Genomic DNA, 22,532 nt, shown 5'->3' with positions numbered 1-22,532 from the left:
AAGATTTAAACAGTTTGCACCCACACAGACACAAAAGTATAAAGAAATGTTTGAATACTAGTTTTACCATTAATTCTCATTAAGGACAGAGATCCTACTTGGGGAGTAAGTGCACAGTGACTCCCATTGTTGATTTAACAACTGACACTCTTATTTATGATGTCAGTAATCACCCAAGGCTCTTGTCATGAACTGCCAAGGCTATGGAAGTCCACAAAATCCGACATTATTTAGACAAGGCCATAATCAAAGTGGAAGTTCTCTCCTCCCTTCAGAGAAAGGTACCTCCTTCTTTGATGGCCCATTAAAAACAAATACATTCTTAAAAACAAAACAAAACCCCCTCTCTGCCCAAGGCCTTGAAGAGGCTCTGAGAGGTACAAACTCCTGCGGGAGGGTGGGAGGGGCAGGGCAAGGGGACAAACAAGGGGATGGATTTGGAGGAGAGAAACAGCAGAGAAAGCACAGAGGAAAATCCTGGGAAAGGAACGTTTGAGGGAGGGAGACAGAGAGGGACTCGGTAGATTCCACCGCAGCCACTTCAAAACAGGTGTTCAGCCTACTCCAGTCTCCCCAGACATTTTAAGGCAGGGCCAAAGAGAGATCTTCTACCTGCTAGTTCACTCTTCAAATGCCTGCAACAGCCAAGGCTGGGCCAGGCCAAAGTCAGGTGCTCTGAACTCAGTCCTGGTCTCCCACATGGGTGGCAGGGACGCAAGTACTTGAGCCATCACCTGCTGCCTCCCAGGGTGCATATGAGCAGGTAGCAGGATTGGAAGCAGGAGCAGGACTGAAACGCAGGCATTCCAACATGGGGTGTGGGTGTCCCAGGCAGTGGGCTAACCACAGTGCCAAACCCCTGCCCTTACCGGAGAACCTCCCGGGAGCAGGGGAACTCGCTCCCATGCCCCTCCCTCTTGTGGTTACAAATCACTGATACAGAGACCACTGCTTTGGGGATGACACCGACCCCGTGGACACTTAGGGCCGCAGTTCTCAAACTTCTCATTCACAGGGCTGCAGTCTCCAAAGGCACCCCCAGGAGCCTGTATCGGGGAGGCTGTGTCTTTTCATCTTGACCACATGCAAAATGAAAACGGAGGCATTTTAAAGTATTTAGTCATTAGTTTAAATAAGCCTGACGTGTTAATATGAATGACATATTTCTATAAAAAGTAACTAGAGTTTCCAAATCAAAGGGAAATAAGAGGAGGCACTGCCTTGCATTTTTGTGACACTCCTTACTGCCTGGCTGGGTTCTGATGTCTACCTCTGCATTCAGTCTGCTGCGATGTCTCACTCTGGTTGTCTCTGAGGAAAACCCAGCCAGATCTGGAGTTGGAAGCGGAGGCGTATTTTAATGCACTTTCAAATCACTGCGAAGATCTGTGGCACTATGTCTAAATTCAACAGGTAGTAGTCCTCATCTTCCTTGGAGGTAAATCGCAATGTAAAATCTGAAACTAAGCCCATAAATACACTGTGGCCTGTGACATTAAAACCCAACACTGTCCTACTTGTACTTTGGACAGATTTTTCATCCACGTGTGATTCGGGGTCACCTACAAACGGGCATTCGGATCATTTTTGTGCAGTGAGTTATGAGGATCTCCCAAGAGTTCACACATTTAGTTTACAATACCAAAAACTCAGCTTCACTAATCTCACCATTAATCTTATCACAAAATATCTTTAATTGCTGGGAAGCTAGAAGCTGGTGTTGTGGCGCAGTGGGTTAAGCCACTACCTGTGACTCAGGCATCCCACACTGGAGCACCAGTTTGAGTCCCAGCTACTACACTTCGGATCAAGCTCCCTGCTCACATGCCTGGGAAAGCAGTGGAAGATGGCCCAAGTGCTCGGATGCCTGCCACCTACCTGGGAAACCCTGATGGAGTTCCAGGCTCCTGACTGGACCAGCCCTAGCTGTTGCCACCATTTGGACAGTGAACCACTGAACAGAAGATATCTCTCTGTCTCTGTCTCCTCCCCCACTCCCCACTCCAGATCACTCCACCTTTCAAATAAATCTTTGAAAAAGTACTGGGAAGGTAGAAGACACAAACTTTCTAAAATTCCAGTTTTGCTTGAAAGTTCAAATTTTATCATTGGCAACCAATGGTGGATGGCAGTTATATTCTTTGGAGTGACAGACTCCCTCATTCATGTGCATGAAAATACCTGCTACATTCCCAATGAACAGTCAAAAATACTCATTCTTGTAAACAAAAAGAGCAGTCCATGTCCTCCCCAGGCACGCGGCCAGTTCAGCTTGTGACTCAAACAGTCACACATGTGTTTCTCCTAGCAGCACCGTCCTCAGAGTCATTACAGGAAGAACTCTGCAGGCGGAAGACATGAAAGGAGATGGCCTGGAAGGGGCACCAGCTCCATGCCTGCCTGGCTAAGCTGCGCGGGCACCTCCCGCAACCTCAGGGAAAGCTCATTCCTCTCCCGCGCCTCCGCTCCTTTGGCAGCAAACTGATGAGAAGTGTCCACTGCATAGGTTTCAGGGACACATCCAGGCTCCCCTCCCCTGCCAGGAGTCACATGGAAAATTCCATCTGCAGCCTCTGTTGAGGTGTCCACGAGGAAACTCATTTCCTGGTGCTCGCAGCTAGCATTCCTGGAGCAGGATCTGGGTGTCAACTCCGGGTCCAGCGTCCACCTCCTGCCTCCCCAAGTCCTGCTTAGAGAGGCCCACTCTGGCACGCCCTGGATGCCCTTAAGGGAGGTGTCACCAAGGGGCTCACCTGCCCCACAGAGGAACAGGAGTGAAAGTAAACAGAACCCAGCACAACCAAACGATTTACAGACGCCATGGAAAGGGAAGACGTAATCACTAATCAGGAAATAGTTTCTTTCTATCATGGATTTAGACCTGTCCTGTCCCTGAGGACTAAGTGGTCTTGAGAGAGGAGGCTTTACGGGAGTTGTGTAACAGACGCCACAGTTCCAGGTGGAGGGGAGCCCGCAGCTCACATTAGGGGCAGGGAGAGGACCGTGACCTCCTTTTAGCCCACTCAGCAGAACTGGGGACCCACAGGCATCCTTGAGAACCATGCTGAAGCCCTGGGGTGCTCCTCCAGGCTGAACGACCATCCTAAGCAGATGGCCAATTTTCCCGTGATATGGATTTCAGTAGAATGGTTTTTAAAGGCCTGGGGGGAGATTGTGAGGACACAGGTGGCAGTGCTGGAGTCTACTGGCCAGCGTAGGGCTGCGGCATGCAGAAGGGGAAGGGGCAGGGAGGTCTCCCAGGTCCTGGCCCAGTGTCCCAGTGCTGGCTTAGTGCCATCCACCTAGAGAGGGAGCAGAGCTAGAGTGTTTCAGACTCCCAAGAAGGGGGAGGGAAAGGGGGAAAGGGAGGGGGAGGGAGAGGGGGAGGGGGAAGGGGAGGGGGAAGGGGAGGGAGAGGGGGAGGGGGAGAGAGAGAGCCCTGCTTCTGCCCTGAGTCAGGAGACAGGATTTAGGCTCAGATAATTGGGGGGGGGGGGGGGGCCTGTGCACTTTGCATTTCTGTCACAAGTGTATACTGAAGGTTTGCTGTGCACAGAGCTTAGCCCCACTGGAATACTCATAGGAGAAAGATGGTGATAGGAACCCACAGGCTCAACAGACAACCCAAGGGCAGCAGCAAGTGAAAGGAAAAAAAGACAGCCTGGCTTCTGCTGCTCTGCTGGGCACAGACAGGCTCCCCGGCAAGAAGGGCAGGTGACACTGCTCATCCTGGTACCTGCCCCACCGTCCACAGGCGCAAGCTGCTGCGTTAGTCAGCTTTTCTGGACCTGAACATCACTTGGGAGAAGCTACTTAAGAAGGAAGGATGTTTATTTCAGCCCACAGCTCAGGGATTCCCAGTCCAAGACTGGGCAGCCCCTCCGGTTGAGGGGTGCTGAGGGTGAGTGGAAGGTCACATGGCGAGCCCGGAAGCAGACTCAGGGAGGTGCTCTTCCTCCACATCCACGCATCTCCCTCCATAGAGCCACAATGATTCAAGCACAGGGACTCTACCCCGACCACCTAATCCAATCTGATCACTTCCCAGGGCCTCAGCTTCAGACACCATAATCTGACTCAGTTCCATCCCTAATCCATTATCCTAAGACTGGAGAGCAAGACTTTAACACACGGGACTCTGGAAGATGCCCAAATTACTTTGCAAATTACATGCACCTGTGCCTCGCCGCCCTCCTCACTCTCAAGTACCTCACCCATCCCCATCTTCCTAAACCCTGCAGCAGCCAGGGAGGGTTACCCTGGCCCTCATGGGATCCACCATGAGATGGGTAGCCTCTAAACGCAGCAGGCCAATTGGCACTGGGGAAGATATTTATGTACAATTTTTATTTGTCAATTAAAAAACAAACAAGCAAAAAGAAAACCTGGGGAAGATGTTGGAAACACCTATGGCAACATGTTAATATTATTTTTTATGATTTAAAATGTTCATTTTATCTTATTAGAGAGGCAAGAAGACACAGAGGGAGAGATCTTCTATCTGTGGGTTCATTCTCCAAATGGCCTCAATGGCCGGGGCTGGGCCAGGCCGTCAGGAGCCTGGAACTCCACCTCCCACATGGAGGCAGGGGCCCAAGCACGTGGGCCATCTTCCGCTGGTGCCTTAGTGGTGCCTTAGTAGGAAGCCAGATGGGAAGTGGAGCAGCCAGGGCTTGAACTGGTGCTCCAGTAAGGGATGCCAGCTTCCCAAGGGGTGGCTTGACCCACTGCACCACAACGCTGCCCCCCCACCATATAAAGTTAATTCCAGAAGCAGAATTGCTGTCAGAGGTTGTAGATGTACTGCGGGCTCTGCTGCATTTCCCAAATTGCTCTTCTGGCCTCCTAGCAGCCAAGAAAGAGGGTGTATTTTCTTATCATCCTGCTAAAACAAAGCATTATCATGCAAACTTTTGACATTTCCTGTGGCTTAAGCAGTATTTATAATATTTCAATGCTATTTTCTACTCACTTATTTCTTACTGAATGAGTTTTAAATTTTTCCAGTGTTTTAGGGGGCAGTGTTTGTCCTTTTCTTAATGTAATCATCCCTCAATACTAATGGGGATTGGTTCCAGGACATGCCCTCCCGCCACCAAATGCTCAAATCCCTCATACAAGGTAACTGCAAAAGCTGCGTGGGCCAGCGCCGCGGCTCACTAGGCTAATCCTCCGCCTGCAGCACCGGTACCCTGGGTCCTAGTCCCGGTTGGGTTGGGGCGCCGGTTCTGTCCCGGTTGCTCCTCTTCCAGTCCAGCTCTCTGCTGTGGCCCAGGAAGGCAATGGAGGATGGCCCAAGTGCTTAGGCCCTGTACCTGCATGGGAGACCAGGAGGAAGCACCTGGCTCCTGGCTTCAGATCGGCGCAGCGTGCCGGCCATAGCAGCCATTTGGGGAGTGAACCAATGGAAGGAAGACCTTTCTCTCTGTCTTTTTCTCTCACTAACTCTGCCTAACCAAAAAAAAAAAAAAAAAAAAAAGCTGTGTAGAAAATGGAATTAAAAGGTAAGTTTCTTTTGATGCAAACAATCTTGAAATCCATAATACCCATTTCCCATGCACTTTTTTTTTTTTAAGATTCATGCATTTATTTGAAAGACAATTGCAGAGAGAGTGTCCATCTGCAGGTTCACTCTCCAAAAGGCTACAACAGCCAGGCTGGGCCAGGTCAAAGCCAGGAGTGTGGAACTCCATCCAAGTCTCCCATGTGGGTGCAGGGGTTCAAGCATTTGGGCATCTTTTGCTTTCCTAGATGTATTAGCAAGGACCTGGATCGGAAGTGGAGCAGATGGGACTTGAACCAGTGCCCATACAGGATGTCAGTGTCACAGGCAGTGGCTTAACCTACTACACAACAATGCTGGCCCCTACATGCACTTTTTGAAGTATCATCATATAAAATGATGTCATCTTTTCATATAACCCAAGTGTATCCTCCTGCATTCTCTAAGTGTCCTAAGTAATGTAAAGATTTAATACAAAGTAAATGGTATGCACATATTTTTATGCTGTATTATTCTGGGAATAATAACAATAAAAACATTCCTGTATGTGTTTACTACAGGTGTGTTTCCCCCTAATATTTTCCATCAGATACGGAGGCATCTGAAGGGGCAAGTATGCATTAAGACTACTCTGGGGTGGAGCCGGCACTGTAGGTTAAGCATCTGCCTGTGGCACCAGCATCCCATATGAGTGCTGGTTTGTGTCCCAGCTGCTCCACTTTCAAACTAGTTCCTTCCCAATGGCCTGGGAAAGCAGTAGAAGATGGCCTAAGTGCTTGGGCCCCTGCACCCACGTGGGACACCCAGAAGAAGCTCCTGGTTCCTGCCTTCAGATCAGCCCAGCTCTAGCCTTTGTGGCCATTTGGGGAGTGAACCAGCAGATGGAAGACCTCTCTCTCTCTCTCTCTCTCTCTCTCTATCTCTATCTGTAACTCTGCCTCTCAAAAGAAAAATCTTAAAAAAAAAAAAAAGACTATTAATGGGGCTGACATTGTGGTACAGTGGGTAAAGCTGCTACCTGCAATGCTAGCAACCCATATGGGTGCCAGTTAAACTCCTGGCTGCCCTGCTTCCAATCCAGCTCCCTACTAATGTGCCTAGGAAAAGTAGTGGCCGGCACCGTGGCTTAACAGGCTAATCCTCCGCCTTGCGGCGCCCGCACACCGGGTTCTAGTCCCGGTTGGGGCACCGGATTCTGTCCCGGTTGCTCCTCTTCCAGGCCAGCTCTCTGCTATGGCCCGGGAAGGCAGTGGAGGATGGCCCAAGTCCTTGGGCCCTGAACCCGCATGGGAGACCAGGAGAAGCACCTGGCTCCTGGCTTCAGGAGCACGATGTGCCAGCCGCAGCGGCCATTGGAGGGTGAACCAACGGCAAAAAGGAAGACCTTTCTCTCTGTCTCTCTCTCTCTCTCACTATCCACTCTGCCTGTCAAAAAAAAAAAAAAAAAAGAAAAAAGAAAGAAAGAAAAAGTAGTGGAAGATGGTCCAAGTACTTGGGTCCCTGCCACCCACAGGGAGACCTGGAAGAAGCTCCTGGCTTCTGGATTTGGACTGGCCCAGTCCCAGCTATTGTGGCCATCCGAGGAGTGAACCAGCAGATGGAAGATCTCTCTCTGTCTCTCCCTCTCTCTGTATAGCTCTGATTTTTAAGTAAATAAATAAATCTAAAAAATAATTTAAAAAGACTACCCAGGTGTGTGTTTGGTTTATTGGATAAGACCCTGCTTAGTGTAGCTGCGTCCAATATCAGAGCATCTTCGAGTCCCAGTTCTGCTCCCAATTCCACTTCCTGCCAATACACACCCTGGGAGGCAGCAGGTAATGACTCAAGTAGTTAAGTTCCTGCCACTCACCCACATGGGTGACCTGCAGTCTGTTTCTCCCTCTCTGTTGCTATACCTTTTGAATGAATAAATAAATAATAAATACTTCTTTAAAAATTACACATGGGGGCAAAAAATTTGGTCTCCAAGACATTCCTCTAAGTGACAATATGTATTTTTAAGATGTGATCTAACCTAAGTATTCATCAACAGGGGGTTGAGTAATTTAATTATGGTGCACCCACATAATAAAATAATATGCAGACATTTTAAGAAAGGTGATATAGAAGAATATTCACTGAAACCTGTCCCTAGTGCTTTTCAGCAAATATGCAAACATTTAGGGCAGGGGACCTGGGATGAGGTTACCTCTGCAGAGAGCAGCAGGGGTGTGGAGAGCTGGCAATTCTGCCCCCTGACCTGGGTGACATCACAGGCATGTTCTCTTCAGCATTAATTTACGAATGCATGCCTTCCCAAGCTCAGAGCCAAATTCACCTGCATTGTGGGTATCGTGGGGCCTGCTGTGAGCATTTCAGGCTGTTGACAGCATCACTGGCTGCTACCCACAAGCGGCCAGCGGCACCCACCTCTCCCTATACTGCCCAAAGTTCCCAGAGGAATGAAACCGCTCCCAGCTGAGAGCCACCCCATTAAACCATACATTCATATGTTATGTATTTTTCCTCTGGTTAAATTCATAACTAAAGCTGCTTTTTAAAAATAGGGGGTGGGGCCGGCGCTCTCTGCTATGGCCTGGGAAAGCAGCAGAGGATGGCCTAAACCTTTGGGCCCCTGCACCCACGTGAGAGACCCGGAAGAAGCTCCTGGCTCCTGGCTTCAGATCAGCTCAGCTCTCGCCATTGCAGTCATTTGGGGAGCAAACCAGTGGAATGGAAGACCTCTCTCTCTCTGGCTCTACCTCTCTCTGTAACTCTTTCAAATAAATAAAAAATAATTCTTTAAAAAAAATACAAATAAGGGAAAGGAATCTAGGAGGAGACAGTCAAATGCTAACAAGTGCATTCCTAGTGGTGGGATTCAAGCCCATTCTTAAATTTTGTTTTATGTCTTCCCAAAATTTGTCATTTTCTATCATGAGTACCTATGGCGTTTATAAAATGGACACAGAAAGTTATTTTCTCTGTTTTGAGTCACTTTTAATGTTTAAAAGGCCAGGTTCAGAGTCCAGGGTCCCATGGTCCACCCTCCTTATACACAGGCAAGCAGGGAGCTTTTCCTAAGGACAGGAAACCACCTTAATATGGTTCTGCAAGACGCACCCCCCCCCCAGGCTCTAGGGGACAGGATGAGGCTGGAGAGCCCTGGGGAGAAGGAAGGACCTGACACTGGCCACTGCTGGCCAGTGGAGGGAGGAGCAAGGGTGAGAGAGGACTCCTGGCTTCCTGGATGGTGAGCAGGGCAGAAATTTACATCCAGCCTTCAAGGAAATGAAAGCATCCGAGCTCCAAAGCAACGAAGGTCCGCTCTTGCTCTTGGATGCATCCCCGGCACGGGGATGTTCAACAGATAAATGTATTCAATAGATAAATGCTTAGTGACTAACTGCACGAATAGAGGGATAAAAATAATCACATTCAAAGATGGAAAATGGGCGGGGAAACAAAGTATTAGCGATTACTAAATGTTACAGGGAAGGAAGCTGCTTATCTCCACCAACGATGGACTGAAAATGTCTACAATGGCCCAGGTCCTCGTGATGCTTTTAGCTAATTCACAAATTAATCAATCAATACAAGCGTGACCAGTATTCACCACAGCCTCTGCCCCCTCAGACGGGAGCCAAAAGAGCGCCCTCAGAGTCCAATCTCCGAGAGCTCACACTCTATTTTGGGAAGCAGGTCCTGAAATTACATCCGAGGCTGGAATGCCCAGGGCACAACTGCAAGGAACAGGGGGCCAGTGCCGGCCCATATGTTACAGGCTGCATGGTGGAGGCAGCACAAGGGGCAGCTGGGCGCCTCCCGAGCAGCGCCACCGTCCCCTCTGCCATGACAAGGCCGGGTCCTAGGGCTTCCTGACCATGGGCATGCAAAACCCTTGGGGATTTGTCAGCAGCACCCATGCCCAGGCACCACTGGGCATGTAATTTCTCAAGAGAAGGGGGCAAGTGGCAAGCCAGGGCCAGTTTTAAACCTCGGGAGGCAGTTCTGCTGTGCAGTCAGGCTGGCGTGCCTCAGGCCTGGATGCTCTGTAAGTGTTGGGGCTGGTTCCACAGGCTTCCCTCCATATGCTTCAGCTCAGTCCCGCCCTGCATTGGGAATGTACCCCCCCCCCCGTGGGGGAGCAAAGGAATTCCACTTGCACACCTTCCATCCCCGCTGGATGAAAATCTCCATGCAGGGGACCCAGGAATCTTCTCAAACACTCTCTCCAGGCAAGGACCCCACCCTAGACTCTGTGAGGCTGCCAGACACATCCGGAAGGTGGCTGGAGGCAGGGCCAAAGACACAGACATTACAGAGCTCCTGCTTCTGCCCTATGCTGGGACATGCCAGAGAATAAGCAGGCCAGGTGACCGTTCCCAAGGAGGCCTGATGTCCTGGGTACGGGGCTGAGTACTAAGCATGCACTGGCTGGGGTGAGCACACCAGCAGACTTCACAAAATGCCATTCTACCTGGAGAGGAGACACCTGTGACAGGGGAGCCCTGGGGGCCTTCCTGCTGAAGGCAACATTGCAGCTGCACTTTGAAAGACACATAGACTTGGAACAGCTGGAGCGGTTACATTCTACTATATTCCAATTTGCCCAGGGGCCCCTCAGTGCACACAAATAGGAAGGATGGATAAAGGGTAGGGCGTACAGAGATGAGGAGAGCACAACAGTCATCCACGCTCGGGTTATCAGGGCCAGCGCGTTAGCCAGGAGGGGCCTCTGACCCAAGGGCAGTGCCTACCATTGACCTGAACACCTCATTGAACTTCCCTGGGTTTCCACATCCTTATTCCCAGAACAGGGATGTTAGCAGGCACCACGGGGCTGTTACAGAACCAGGGAAGGTGCAATGGGCTTCTGTGTGCCCAGAGCTCAGTGTCCCCAGCAGGATTTCTCTCCCCACAATTTCTACATAGCCAAGGCTCCCACAGCACGAGGGCAACAGGGAGAACTGAGGACCTTGCCTTGAAGTTGCTCTGGCAGACTGAACACGCAGGTATGTCACCAGTACATGAAAATCACAAAACTGTCCAAAATGACATAAATCACACTACATGTAGGTCTCCCTATGCCATACTGTGTGTGTCTCTGCCCTGTTGCTGTTATGTGGAGGGTGCCGAGGGACATGATGAGGCTTATGGTCAGAGCTAAAGAACTGCTTGGGAGCCCCCCTTTCAAATCTCATGCAAACCCCTGTCTCTTTCCCTCCCCATCTGACCACACTTGTGAGCCACGCACACATTTCTAACTACACAAAGACGTGGAGTAGGAGTCCTGGCAAAGAGGAAGCCCTCTCTCTTCTCCTCACTTCTGCTTCCCTGCCACACTGAGCGCCTGACTCATAGCTATTGTTCCTCCTCTTCATTTTGACAGATCTTTCCTCTTCCCTTCCCCTCCTGAGACTCCCCCTCCCGTGGGAACCTCTGCCCTGGAGTGGGAGCTGGGGATGCCTGGTGAGAGGGTGGGGGGGGGGGACTCTGCTTCCCCCCAACAGAGCAGACCCTCTCTGTTCTAGCACCACCCATAGGGGCTGAAGCTTCTTGACTCTGGAAAAAACATCCTGAATTTCTTGTCTTAAAGCCGTACCCATCCTATTCTGCTCCCAGTCCTTTCCTGTGAGACACCACAGATTCAACCTGGCCAGCATTCAACAAAGATGGGGGGGCGGGGGCAGCGGCGAATGAATGAATGAAACAAAGACACAACAGCAAATCACACCATCTGCCGCTCAGTTTTCGATGGGTCCTATACCCACGTGCCAACCCACCCCCATCCCCACTACCGGGTTAGGGCTGGGACTCGTATCCCTTCGGGTGCAGGTCTTGGAAGAGCGATGGCCCAGGACAAAGCATGGCACTCGGGTTTCCAAAGCCCCACAGCCCAAAGGCATCTCCTGTGCTATTTCTTCCCCATCGCTGGCAGCACAAGTCAGGGCTGAGGTCTCTGTCCTCACTGGCAGAGGAAGAAACTGGCGGGGACTGGGGTCAGGGCGGGGGTCAGAGCCGCGGACCCGGGGCTCTCACCTCGGAAAGTCAGGCTGGCCACAGGGTCGCTGCGCCGGTCCTTCTTCACGCTGGGGAGGTTGCTGGCCCTCACCAGCAGGCAGCACAGCATGGCTAGGCGGTCCTGGGCGCCCAGAGGAGCGCCGGCAGCTCTGGAGTGCGAGCACCGGGCTCAGGCTCCCACCTCCCAGGCTCCCGCGCCAAAAGGGAGCCGTCACCTTCACTGTGCTTCCACAGAGAAGTGGCCGATGCCTGGGGGAGGCCCCTGGGATGACACCGGACACCCGTGGGGCGGACCCTCCCTCTGGTCCCTACCCAGATCCGCCCTGCCTGAGGCGGGCGGGGAGGAGCAGAGGTTGGACCAGAGCCCTGCGGGTGCTGGTCCTGGGCTTCGCGGGTCCCCGCCTCCAGCCGGGAATGGAAGCGCAGCTGACGCGGGCCACCGTGTGTCCTCCGACCGCGGACGTGGAGCCGCCGAGCCTGCCCCACGTGGGACCCTCTAGTGACCCCAGCTCACGCTGCGGGCCGCCGTGCGCCCTTGGCGAATGGGGAGTAGGGGGCAGAGGAGAGCGAGTCCCTGGCCGCTTAGAGCTCCGAGGAGTGTGCGGGGGGGGGGGGGGGGGGGGGGGGACACGACAGGAACGCCCAGTTCGGACCAAGCCCCGCCTCTGAGCAGTACCTGCACTGAGAGCCAGGCCCCTCAGCTCGCGCTGGCTGCCCAGATCAGAAACCAGAGTCAGGAAGACACCGAAGTCCCGGTGCCCCAGACCCCGCCTCTGCGCCTTCTCTAGGGCTGTCTAGGGTCTCTGGTCTCCAGAGGCAGAGGTCCAGAGGTCTGTGTTCATACTGCCTTCTTTGTAGCCCTGGGGTCCAGCCACTGCTTATTCCATCTCCTACACGGTCCCTCCATCCCAGGGATCCCTACACACCTGATTCCTATCCCCCTACTGTGGGGACAGCTGCTTGTGGCTGAGCCCATGTCTGGTCCTTTCCAGCTTAGGAACCCCTTGACCACCAGAGCCATGGATTGTCACTTCTGTAACTCCAACAGTCCAGCACCTGGCAACAGCCAGGGCACAGTCCCCCCTTCCTCCCCACTACCATCAGGTTTACTCAGCCTAAATTCAGTGCCTGGTTACTCGCATCATTCTGCACAAACCTCAACTCCCTTCCCCCTCTCTCCCTCTGGGGCTGAACTGGCTGCTCTGCCTCCTAGACACCCATTCACCACCCTAGGTGTTACAGGAGGGTCACCCAGCCCACCTGACCAGGGTCACGTGACAGTTCTGACACCTAACCCAAGCAGCCCCTTACTGCTGGGGCCATCATCCAACACTCTCCTGGTTAATGATTTCATACTGTTCCCCATCCCCAAACCTCCAGCACTCCCTCACCCACCCGCCCTCCATTTATGTCCCATTTACAGAGCAGAGAGCATCCCAGGCCCCCAGGTTGCTCCTGATCCCCTTGCATCTGTGCTGCCCTCCTCTGCCTTCCCTCCTGTGCTCATGGAGGAATCATCACGCTCCTAAGACCAACAGGACACTGGGGCATAAGGCTCACCCCCTCTTTCCTCTCCTTGACAAAGTTCCAGTAACCCAACCCCCCTCCACACACACACAATGCCAAGTTTCCCTGTCTCCTGGATTATTCCATCTGCACACCACTGTCTGGCCATAAACAGCCCCTGCACCCCTCACCCCTCCAGCCACCACTCAATTCTCTTCACAGCATTACTCTTTGAAAGCACTGTCCCTACTTTCTGTCTCCAATCTCTCCCCTCCATTCTCTCTTGAACCCGCCTATGTCACCAAGCCTGCAAATCCTATCAGTTCTCCTTCAAAATATGTCCAGGGGCCAGTGCTATGCCGTAGCTGGTAAAGCGGTGCTAGCATCAGTCTGGGCACTGGTTCCGGTTCTGGCTGCTCCACTTCCGATCCTGCTCCCTCCTAATGTGTCTGGGAAGACAGCAGGAGATGGCCCAGGTGCAGGTCCTTGGGCCCCTGCACTCATATGAGAGACCCGGAAGAAGCTCCTAGCTCCTGGCTTCAGTCTGGCTCAGCTCCGGCCATTGCGGCCATTTAGGGAGTGAACCAATGGATGGAAGATCTCTCTCTCTGTGTCTCCCTCTCTCTAATTCTGCCTTTACATAAATAAATAAATCTTTTCAAAAAATATCCAGAATCCCACCATTTCCCACTACCTCCATGGTAACCCTGGCTGAAGCCACTGTCAGCACTTGCCTGAGTGGTGGCCACAGATGTCCCAGCAGCTCCTGCTCCTACCCGTCAGTGTGACCCGCTGTCATCCTGTACTCTAACCCCTTGAAAGGCTCCCACTTCACTAAACTCCAAGTCCCTGTGTGACCTCCTTGACCTTCTCTCCTGCCACTCCCTGGGGGAGGTGGGAGTGGCGGGGGTGGGGAGAGAACATCCTTCTTCAAGTATGTGAGCCTTCCAGCCGTCTCAGGCAGGTCAGGCCAGCACCCTCAGGGCCTTTGCTTGCTGCTCCCCCTGACTGTATGTTCATCAACCTTCCTTCAGCCCTCCTCTCAAAGGGGACTACCTCTGGGCACCCCATTTAAAGCCGCATCCCCTTCCCCCTGGCTTCTATGCCCGGGCTCTAGCAGGGATCACCTGTGTCTTTTTCCTCTTCCTATGAGAATCTCCTCCAAGAAGGCAGGGCACTGCCCCCTAGGGGAAACTTCAGATATTATGAGGCTCTGTTTTCCTCTCTGCTGCAGTGCTTCCTGGCTTTTTGCTTTCTCCCAGCAGCATGCATCCTACCCTACCCTTGTGCCAATCTGTCAGAGTCGGTACAGGAAATCTGTTGTGGGAATATCTAACCTTTCCACAAGAACATGGCTTTTACAAACCCTCGGCTTGTGTCCAAGGAACCAGGGCTCCACATACCTGCTCTGCAAACCAGAAAAGCAATAGCCAATGCCCTGAGCCCTGCACACATCCTCTCTCCCACCTTACCCTCCAACTTCCTGCCTAGAGCCTCTGTGCACTGTTCAGGACATCTCCCCAAAGAGAGCTGACTGTTTCCTTGCAGACTTCCTATGGGGGTGCCATGAACGGCGTTTCCTTCCGAGCAGACACCCATCAGGAATGAAGCCCTAACAGACAGCGTGGCTGAAACCTCACCTCCCCCACACACACACATGTCCTCCCTTCTTCCATAGACAGAGTTTTTCCAGACCACACGCCACCCAAATAGGAAGATTACATTTCCCAGCCCACCCTGCAGCTAGATGTGGCCATGAAAGAGCGCTGGCCAATGGGATCTGAGCAGATGTGGCTCTGTCACTGCGGGAAGGAAGGCACTGGCACCTGCTCTCTGGAGAGCCCAGGCCCTTAGCTTCCAGGATGAGACAAAACCCTGTGTATCAGAGGCTGTCACTAGTGTCCCCTGGGACACATCCAACCTACACACAGAGGTACTGCCTTTGACTAATACAATGTCTTATAACAAAACTAGGCCTTAATTAAGCATTAGGTTTTCCATACCAATCTTGATTTACAGCTTCTCTTTAAAAATCATAGAAACTGGGGCCGACACTGTAACATAGAGGATTAAGCCACCACCTGTGATGCCGGCATCCCATATGGGTGCCACTTTGAGTCCTGGCTGCTACACTTCTGATCCAGCTCCTGCTAATGTGCCTGGGGACACAGCAGAAGATTTCCCCAACTGCTTGGGCCCCTGCCACTGATTTGAGAGGCCAATATGGAGTTCCAGACTCCTGGCATTGGCCTGGACCAGTCCCAGCTGTTGCAGTCATTTGGGGAGTGAACCAGCTTTTGGAAGAACTCTCTCTTTTTTTTCTCTGAAATTCTGCCTTTCAAATAAATAAATCTTTTTTTAAAAAAATCAGAGAAACTGGGCCAGCACCGTGGCTCACTTGGTTAATCCTCCACCTGCGGCGCCAGCATCCCATATGGATGCCAGGTTCTAGTCCCAGTTATTCCTCTTCCAGTCCAGCTCTCTGCTGTGGCCCGGGAGGGCAGTGGAGGATGGCCCAAGTGCTTGGACCCTGCACCCGCATGGGAGACCAGGAGGAAGCTCCTGGCTCCTGGCTTCAGATCAGCGCAGCGCCAGCCGTAACGGCCATTTAGGGGGTGAACCAACAGAAGGAAGACCTTTCTCTCTCTCTCTCTCTCTCTCATTGTCTAACTCTGCCTGTCAAATAAAAAAGAATTTTAAAAAATCAGAGAAACTGGTACCCCCCAATTCTCCACCCAAAACTGATATCTGGGCCCTGAAGACAGGGACTTGGGGAAGTGGGCTGCCCACTTGCCACCACTGGCCTAATCTTGGGTCACCTGCCAGCCTCCCTCCACAGGCACGCATATAAGAGTTCTTCTGTCACCTGTCGTGGTCCTTGTCCCTGACCATCAAGGCAGAGTTTACTCTAAGCATGCCCCTCCTTGCTCTGGGAGTTCTGCTGTTGTCCAGAGCTTTGTTTTTCCCCAGGGCCTGAACATGAGGTATCCAAGAAGCAAAAAGGCCCGGGAATCAGCACTGAGAGCAACACTGCACATGAGTTCATGCACAAGAGTCCTGTAGGGCACTTCTGTCAATGTCCAAAACCTTCCGGAAGCATGGATGAGCCAACTCATCCTTCCCCCCTCACCCTTCGCATTCGTTTAAGAATCTGTGCCCCGTGGGTCTTGCCATCCAATCAGCCAGGCTTGACAGCACCTGTGTGTTCCCAGAGTGTAGAATGCAGGTGCAGTCCTGATACTGGCTGCAGCCTCTGTCACGTGACTGCCATGGAAGAACCCACCCACAGTGGGAACAAGAAGATGGTCCTGGGCTTGCATCCCAGGCCATGTTTTTTTCTTGCTAGATGACCTGAGGCCTATGGACCTTTCAGAGTCCTTCACAGAGGTGTTGAGAGGACTAAACCAAACAGCAGTGCCTCCAGTACAGCACATGGCCCAAGGTAGCCCTTCACACGCCCCCTGCTGACATTCCATGCTAATGAACACATGTAGAAAGAATGCAGATTGTAGAGAGAATGAGTGTGGCCTGGGGATAGGGGTGGGAGCACAGTCAGTCATCAGGCAGGCAAATCAATACCCTCAGCTCAGAGGGATGGCTCTAGAAAGGACATCCAGAGGAGATAGGACCAGAGTCCCTGGGGGCACACGGATGGTCACCTGCCACCTTGTGCCCAGCCTGGCAGGACAGTGGCTGGACAAACAGCTGATTACAGAATTTACCATGCCAAAAAGATATAGAAAGTTTTCTTAGATGTGTGCCATTGTGTTGCCATGATCTCTAAGTGCATGACCAAGTATCTGCCACACCCACCACAGGCTGCCCGCCTCCATTGCTCTGGCCTCAGCTCATCCAAAGCAGAGGAGGCAGGACTTGAACCAGGCATTCATATGGGAAGTAGGCATCCCAAGTAGCAGCATAATCTACTTCTTACTAATGCACCTGGGAGACAGCAGATGATGGCTCAAGTGCTTGGGCCCTTGCCACTCATATGGGTAACCAGATGGAATTCCTGGCTTCTGCCTTTGGCCTGGCTCTGCCCTGGCTGTTGCAGCCATTTGTGGAGTGAACTAGCAGGTGGAAAATCTCTCTCTCTCTCTCTCTCTCTCTCTTCTTCCTCTCTCTCTTTCAGCCTTTCAAATAAATAAATAAAAAAGACATGGGTTCAAACCCTGCTCCCTGGTAAATCAGATCTTTTTAAAATATTTATTTATTTAGTATTGAAAGGCAGAGTGACAGAGAGAGCCAGATCTTCAACCTTCCATTCACTGGTTCACTCCTCAAAGGGCCACAACAGCCAAGGCTGGGCCAGGCTGAGGCCAGGAGACAGCAATTCCATCCATGTCTCCCAGTGTGGGTGGCAGGAACTCAAGTCCCTGAGCCATCATCTGCTGCTGCCCAGGCACACTAGCAGAAAGCTGGATTAGCCGGGACTTGAACCTGGGATGCTAGTTCCAGAAGGGTGGGGGAGAGGGCCTTACCTGCTATGTCAGCCCTGGTCCCCATAAAACAGAGGTAGGTACTAGAGTGGCTGAAGACAAGGTGGGAACAGGGGAACTCTGCAACAAGACTGCTTGAATCCCAACTCCACTATAACCTTCGGCAAGTCACTTACCCTCTTTGTGCCTCAGTTTCCTCCTCTGTAAAAGGGGGTGGTGATAGTTGCTAACATATCTGCTTCTAGGAGGATTAAATGAGGCCTATGTGGGTAAAGTGCCTGATATTAATTACAACTGGGCCAGGATGTAGCTCATCTTAAATGTTCTCTGAAAAAGGTGGGGTACATAATAAGCACTGTGTCTGTCAAATAGCTCTCTTTAGAACACTGTGGCAGGGTTTTAAAGAGACAGCATCTCAAAATGGCACGTTGTTTGTGCTGAACGAGCTGCCATTCCCTACCTGTGAGATAAATACACATTTGACAAACAGGAATCTTCCATCATTTGGTCATCTGCCTCACTGTGCACTCCCTGAGGCCTGTCGCTCCCCCCACTTTAATTCAGCCCCTGTGGGTACCCCCAGCACCTCCCCGCTCTGGCTCAGGCCTTGCCCTGGGTGTGCTGAGTGTGCGCAGCACATGGTATACGTCCCAAAGCACTTTCTTCTTTAGAAGCCCAGGATACTGAGAACAACAGAGAGCACAGACGATGGGGGAGGGGTGTGCTATGGCCAGTGTGTGACTGTGGCCAGGCCCTGGCCTCCTCTGGGCCCACAGCCTCGTCTGTCAAGAGGGGACAATATTAATGTTCTTGCCCTTCGGCCTGGCAGAGCTGCTGTGAGCACGAGGTTAATCTACACCCGCACAGAGGAACTGCAGGAGTCCTTATGGGGTATATAATCAGATAGCCAAAGGAGGGGCTTCAGGGGAAAAACCAGAGGCCCAGAAGTCAGCTCCAGGCCAGACAGGGAGGGGAGTCTTCCCAGAACGGTGTTTTGCCCTGAGCCCAGAGCCTCCCGTGTAATCATTCACCAGCTGGGTCTGGACTGGGAGAAGGGGAGTGAGTAGGGCTGAAAGCTGCAGGCCAAATTTGGACATGGCCTAGGAGCCTGGCAAATGCAAGGGGTGGAACGTGGCCAGTGGCTGGGGGAGGGGGGGACTGTATTCCCCGTGACTGCCTGGTGGTGACAGTGACAACTGAGAGTGGGAGCTCCAGCCAGCCTCCTTACCCGGTTCCTGATAGGAGCAAACAATATACTTCCTTTCTCCGCAGCCAGGCCTGAGAGCCAGGAAGGGGGAGCCCAGCCACAGAAGCCTGGCAGTGGGCAAAGGGCAGGCCTGGGGCCTGACACCTGGCAGGTGGGGGCCAGGGGAGAGGCTGGGGACAGAGGAGGGGGAGCCTGCCCCACAGACAGGCCCGGGGTAGGGGGGCTGAAATAAAGACAGAGTAGAAGCCACACCAGGACCACTTCCATTCATTATTCATTATTTCCTTTGTGCACTGCCGCTCTGAGTCTGCCTGGGTGGAAGTAGTGCGGAGGTAGAAGGCAAGTGTGGCGGAGGTAGAAGGCAAGTGTGGCGCAGGCATCCGGGAGGGGGTGTGATGGGGAAGGTGGAGGGAAATGTGGCTCCAGGCCGGCAGACAGCTGAGACAAGCCCCCCTCCCCCGGAACAGGAGCTGCGACCCACACTGGGGGGGGGGGGGGTGCATTTGTGCCACTGCGGGGGCGCCACTCGCAAAGCCAACTCTGCAGCGCTCAGGCACTCAGGTGAGAGGCTAGGAAGGCAGCCGGAGCCCTGGCTGCAAGGGGGCTGCTTAATGCACAAGTGCCTGTGCTCCCCGCCCCCACCAAGGGGCATTTACAGTGCAAACGGTGAATGGCGTCCCCTGCAGTTGTGCGACAGGGAACCCAGGGCCCTCAGCCAGGCCCTGCCTGCCCTGCCCAGAGCTGAGGATGCAGAAAGGAAACACGAGAGACCCTCACTGACCCCTGTGGCCTCCCTGCTGGAAACACCTTGACAGAGCTCATTTCCGGAGGCCCCATGGAAACTGGTGGAGAACAGGCCAAGACAGCACGTGAGGACAAAAGCGCAGCTGCAGCAGCACCATCACCCACACCACAGGCCCTGCTCTCGCTTCCAGTCAGCGCACTAAGGCCCCAGACCTCACATCGCTAGTGGGTGCGGTGGGCGTGCACCAGGACATCGGCTCTAGGGAGCATGCCAGGGAGCCCACGGTGCTCCAAACTGTGCTCGTGCCTGTGAGCAAGTGGATCCTGGAGCTCAGGAAACGGAAGGGAACTTTTCCATGCTGCATGGCCAGGAACCAACCAATGCTGTGCTTTCTCGGGGCCTGGGGTGGGGATGGGGAAGATAGGCAGATCAGAAGTCCGCTCTGTCAGGTAACAGAGGCTGAGTGCACAGAGCTCAAACACTTGCTCCCTTGTCCTTCTCCCCCACGATGACTCCAAACCCAAAGACCCAGCTGCTGGAGACCCCAGCTCCGGCTTGGCCCTCACTGAGGAAAAGTGCAGGCTTAACCCTGAAAAGATTTTCCTGCTCAGGGAGACCCCATCTGATGATGGAAACCAGACACCACGTGCACCCGTGCACCAGTCTGGTGGGGTGAGAGAGGACAAAGCCCCTGAGGTTTGATGCTGGTGACCGCCGTGTCCCAGCTGCTAACCTCCCCAGGGCCATGCCCCAGACAAACTCAGGATTGTTGAAGGGGTAGGCGAGCCTCCGCCCCCAGTGGCCTGCCAGCCCAGCCTCTGAGGGTGAGCAAAGGCCAGGGAAAGAGGCCAGGCGCTGGCGGGAGGGGAGAGAGGGTTATAAATAGGATGGGACCAGGCCTTTGGGGAGAGGAGCCCTGCAGTTCCGTGCTTTGCTGCCCAGGGGGAAAAGACCTCTTCTTAGAGAAAGGGAAAGGTGAGAGCAGAGATGCTGATCCTGCCTTCCTGGCCTCCCTGGGGCCGACTCGGGCTCAGCCTCCAGCCCTAGAAGCGCCATTCTGTGCTCGCTCTCGCTCAACTCGCTCTGTCTCTCTCTCCCGCGCGCGCTCTCGCTCTCCACCTCAGTTTCCCTCTGAGTCGCTCCAACGGAGGACGCATATCTTTGCAACACTCAGGCTCGGTCGAAGCGGAGCTGGGGAGCCTTGTCTCCCACCTCAGGGGTGGAGAGCCCGGGTGCTCCCTCCCTGACCCTTCCTCGACTCCCGGCGAGTTCGCGAGCCCCTCCTACCTGCGAACACCGCGGAGCAGTAGGCATCGCTGATGTCGGAGTCCGGGGTGTGGACGTTCTCCGCGTAGAGGAAGAAGACCCTCAGCATGTCTGGCGCGCGCAGAGCTCCGTGCGCCCAGGGCGCCTGGAGGGCTGGGGAAGGTCGCAGGTGGCTGAGGGGCAGCTAGTGGGTCCGCTCCTGGGGAGGGCTGGCGGAGCGCGGCCGCTTCGGAGCTCTGGCTCTCGGCTCCGAGCTTCTTCTCTTAAAAGGGAACAGACCCCACCCCCGGGCTGCTCCACTGGGCAAGGCTCGGACCCTGCCTCGGCTGCGCTGCCCGGGCTGTGCTCACCCGGCCGCTCAGCGGGCCTTCCCAGAACAGGGGCTTTGCTCTGCTTCCGCGCCCGCCGCCCTAGCGGGGCTCCATTGAGCTGTAATTCAATGCTCCGGCCGCGGGCTCTCCAGATGACAAGGCATTTTGCACCTGGCCATGGAACAGCGGGCTGGGCGGTGGCCGCGAGGGCCGGGGGCTGGACCAGGGTTTCAGGCGCCCAGCCTAGCCCAGAGCTCGCTCAGCCCCTCCCCTGCCTTTCCACCCCCAGCGGAGCGCCACGCCAAGCCGGTCGTCTCCTCCTCCTCCTCCTCCTCCTCCGGCTGCAGGGATTCCAGCACTCTCCAGAAACCGGGGACGAGAGATTCTCCCGGAAGGGCTGTTCAGCGGCCTCTTTCCCTGAGAATTCCATGGACCTGCAGCACCGACTCCGCGCACAACGTTGCCGGTCTTTTCAGTTTGTAAATGCAACATACACTAATTTCAACACAAGAAGCATAAAGAAAGAAAAATCTCTGGTTCTAAAAATAAATAAATAACAGTACTAGCATATGGGCATTTACCAATTCAGATTTTCCCTGTCAATATGAATATGCATGTAAATGACCGTATTTATAATACACCTGAGATCAGAGTGTATATTCAATCTGTTATTTTGCCACGTAACGTTTTCCTGCATTGTTAAAAACTCTCCATAGCATTCTTTTCAGTGATTGCTACATAACTGCCTACCATAGGAATGGACCAGATTTACCAAAGCACGACTATCATAGTGAGAAATAGATTTTAAAGAGTTAAAACTGGGTTGGTTGTAAGTGTGTCTTGAGCCCATCCCCACCCACACCCTGCCAGTTGCCTCAGGCTCTAACCTTAGAATTAGAAAGTTGCTGTTTTTAGGTTCCCGTACCTATTGCTAAACTGCTTTCCCAGAGCTACGCAGGTCCACACTCCCAGCAGCCCATGACTCACCTTCTAAAGAGGGACAGTTGCATGGGTGTGCAGCTGTTAGCAAAACTTACCGGCTGCAGCCCATGGGGGCAGCAGACACACCCAGGGCAGTAAGGGTCAGCTGCTGACGGGGGCTGGTTTTGTCCTGTCCTGAGGTGGGAGGAGGGAGCCACACTTCCCTAAAGGTCTGTAATTTCAAAATCAGCATCGCAAACACTTCTTGTGGTCACGTTTGATCCTTATGCAGCAAGTGTGGCCTCTCTTCCTTTTCTTAGGGGAGGGATGGAGCTGAAATCCAGTCATTACAGGTGCTGATCAAGTCCTACAAAAACCCAGGCACTGTCTGTCCAGATTCGGGTGAGAGGGACACAATGGTGAGCCAGAAGAGAAGTGCCGGTTAGGGACCGAATTCCGTGCCTCTGAAATTCACTTATTGAAGCCCTGGAATGTGACTATGAAGACAGCTGTGAGAAAGTGGCCCCAGGGAGGGCTGCTTGGGGAAGATCTGATGGCCATTTAGTAGTTTTTGCACAAGACTAGGGTGTAGATGAGGCAGAGGTTCCAGAGAGGAGGAAGGGAGTGG

General features: G+C 53.2%; 1 protein-coding gene across 17 annotated transcripts in view; it reads right to left on the bottom strand.

The window, feature by feature from the left end:
- Positions 1–21,996, bottom strand: part of DYSF (dysferlin) — a 189,343-nt gene extending 167,347 nt beyond the window's left edge. For 9 of the 17 annotated variants that reach the window (XM_062209627.1, XM_062209631.1, XM_062209644.1 and 6 more), the window contains exon 1: positions 11,528–11,722. In XM_062209627.1, the coding sequence (XP_062065611.1) occupies positions 11,528–11,618 (91 nt within the window). In that variant the 5' untranslated portion in view covers positions 11,619–11,722. Of the gene's footprint in view, positions 1–11,527; positions 11,723–20,693; positions 21,212–21,970 lie in introns of those variants that run through there. The other 8 variants (XM_062209632.1, XM_062209630.1, XM_062209637.1 and 5 more) reach the window with 2 other exon arrangements.
- Positions 21,997–22,532: the final 536 nt, after the last annotated feature.

Source organism: Lepus europaeus, chromosome 13 (genome assembly GCF_033115175.1).
Source record: "Lepus europaeus isolate LE1 chromosome 13, mLepTim1.pri, whole genome shotgun sequence".
In the NCBI taxonomy this organism is placed as follows: Eukaryota; Metazoa; Chordata; class Mammalia; order Lagomorpha; family Leporidae; genus Lepus; species Lepus europaeus.
The sequence above is the reverse complement of the archived record's forward strand: the minus strand, read 5'-3'. Positions and strand labels throughout refer to the sequence as shown.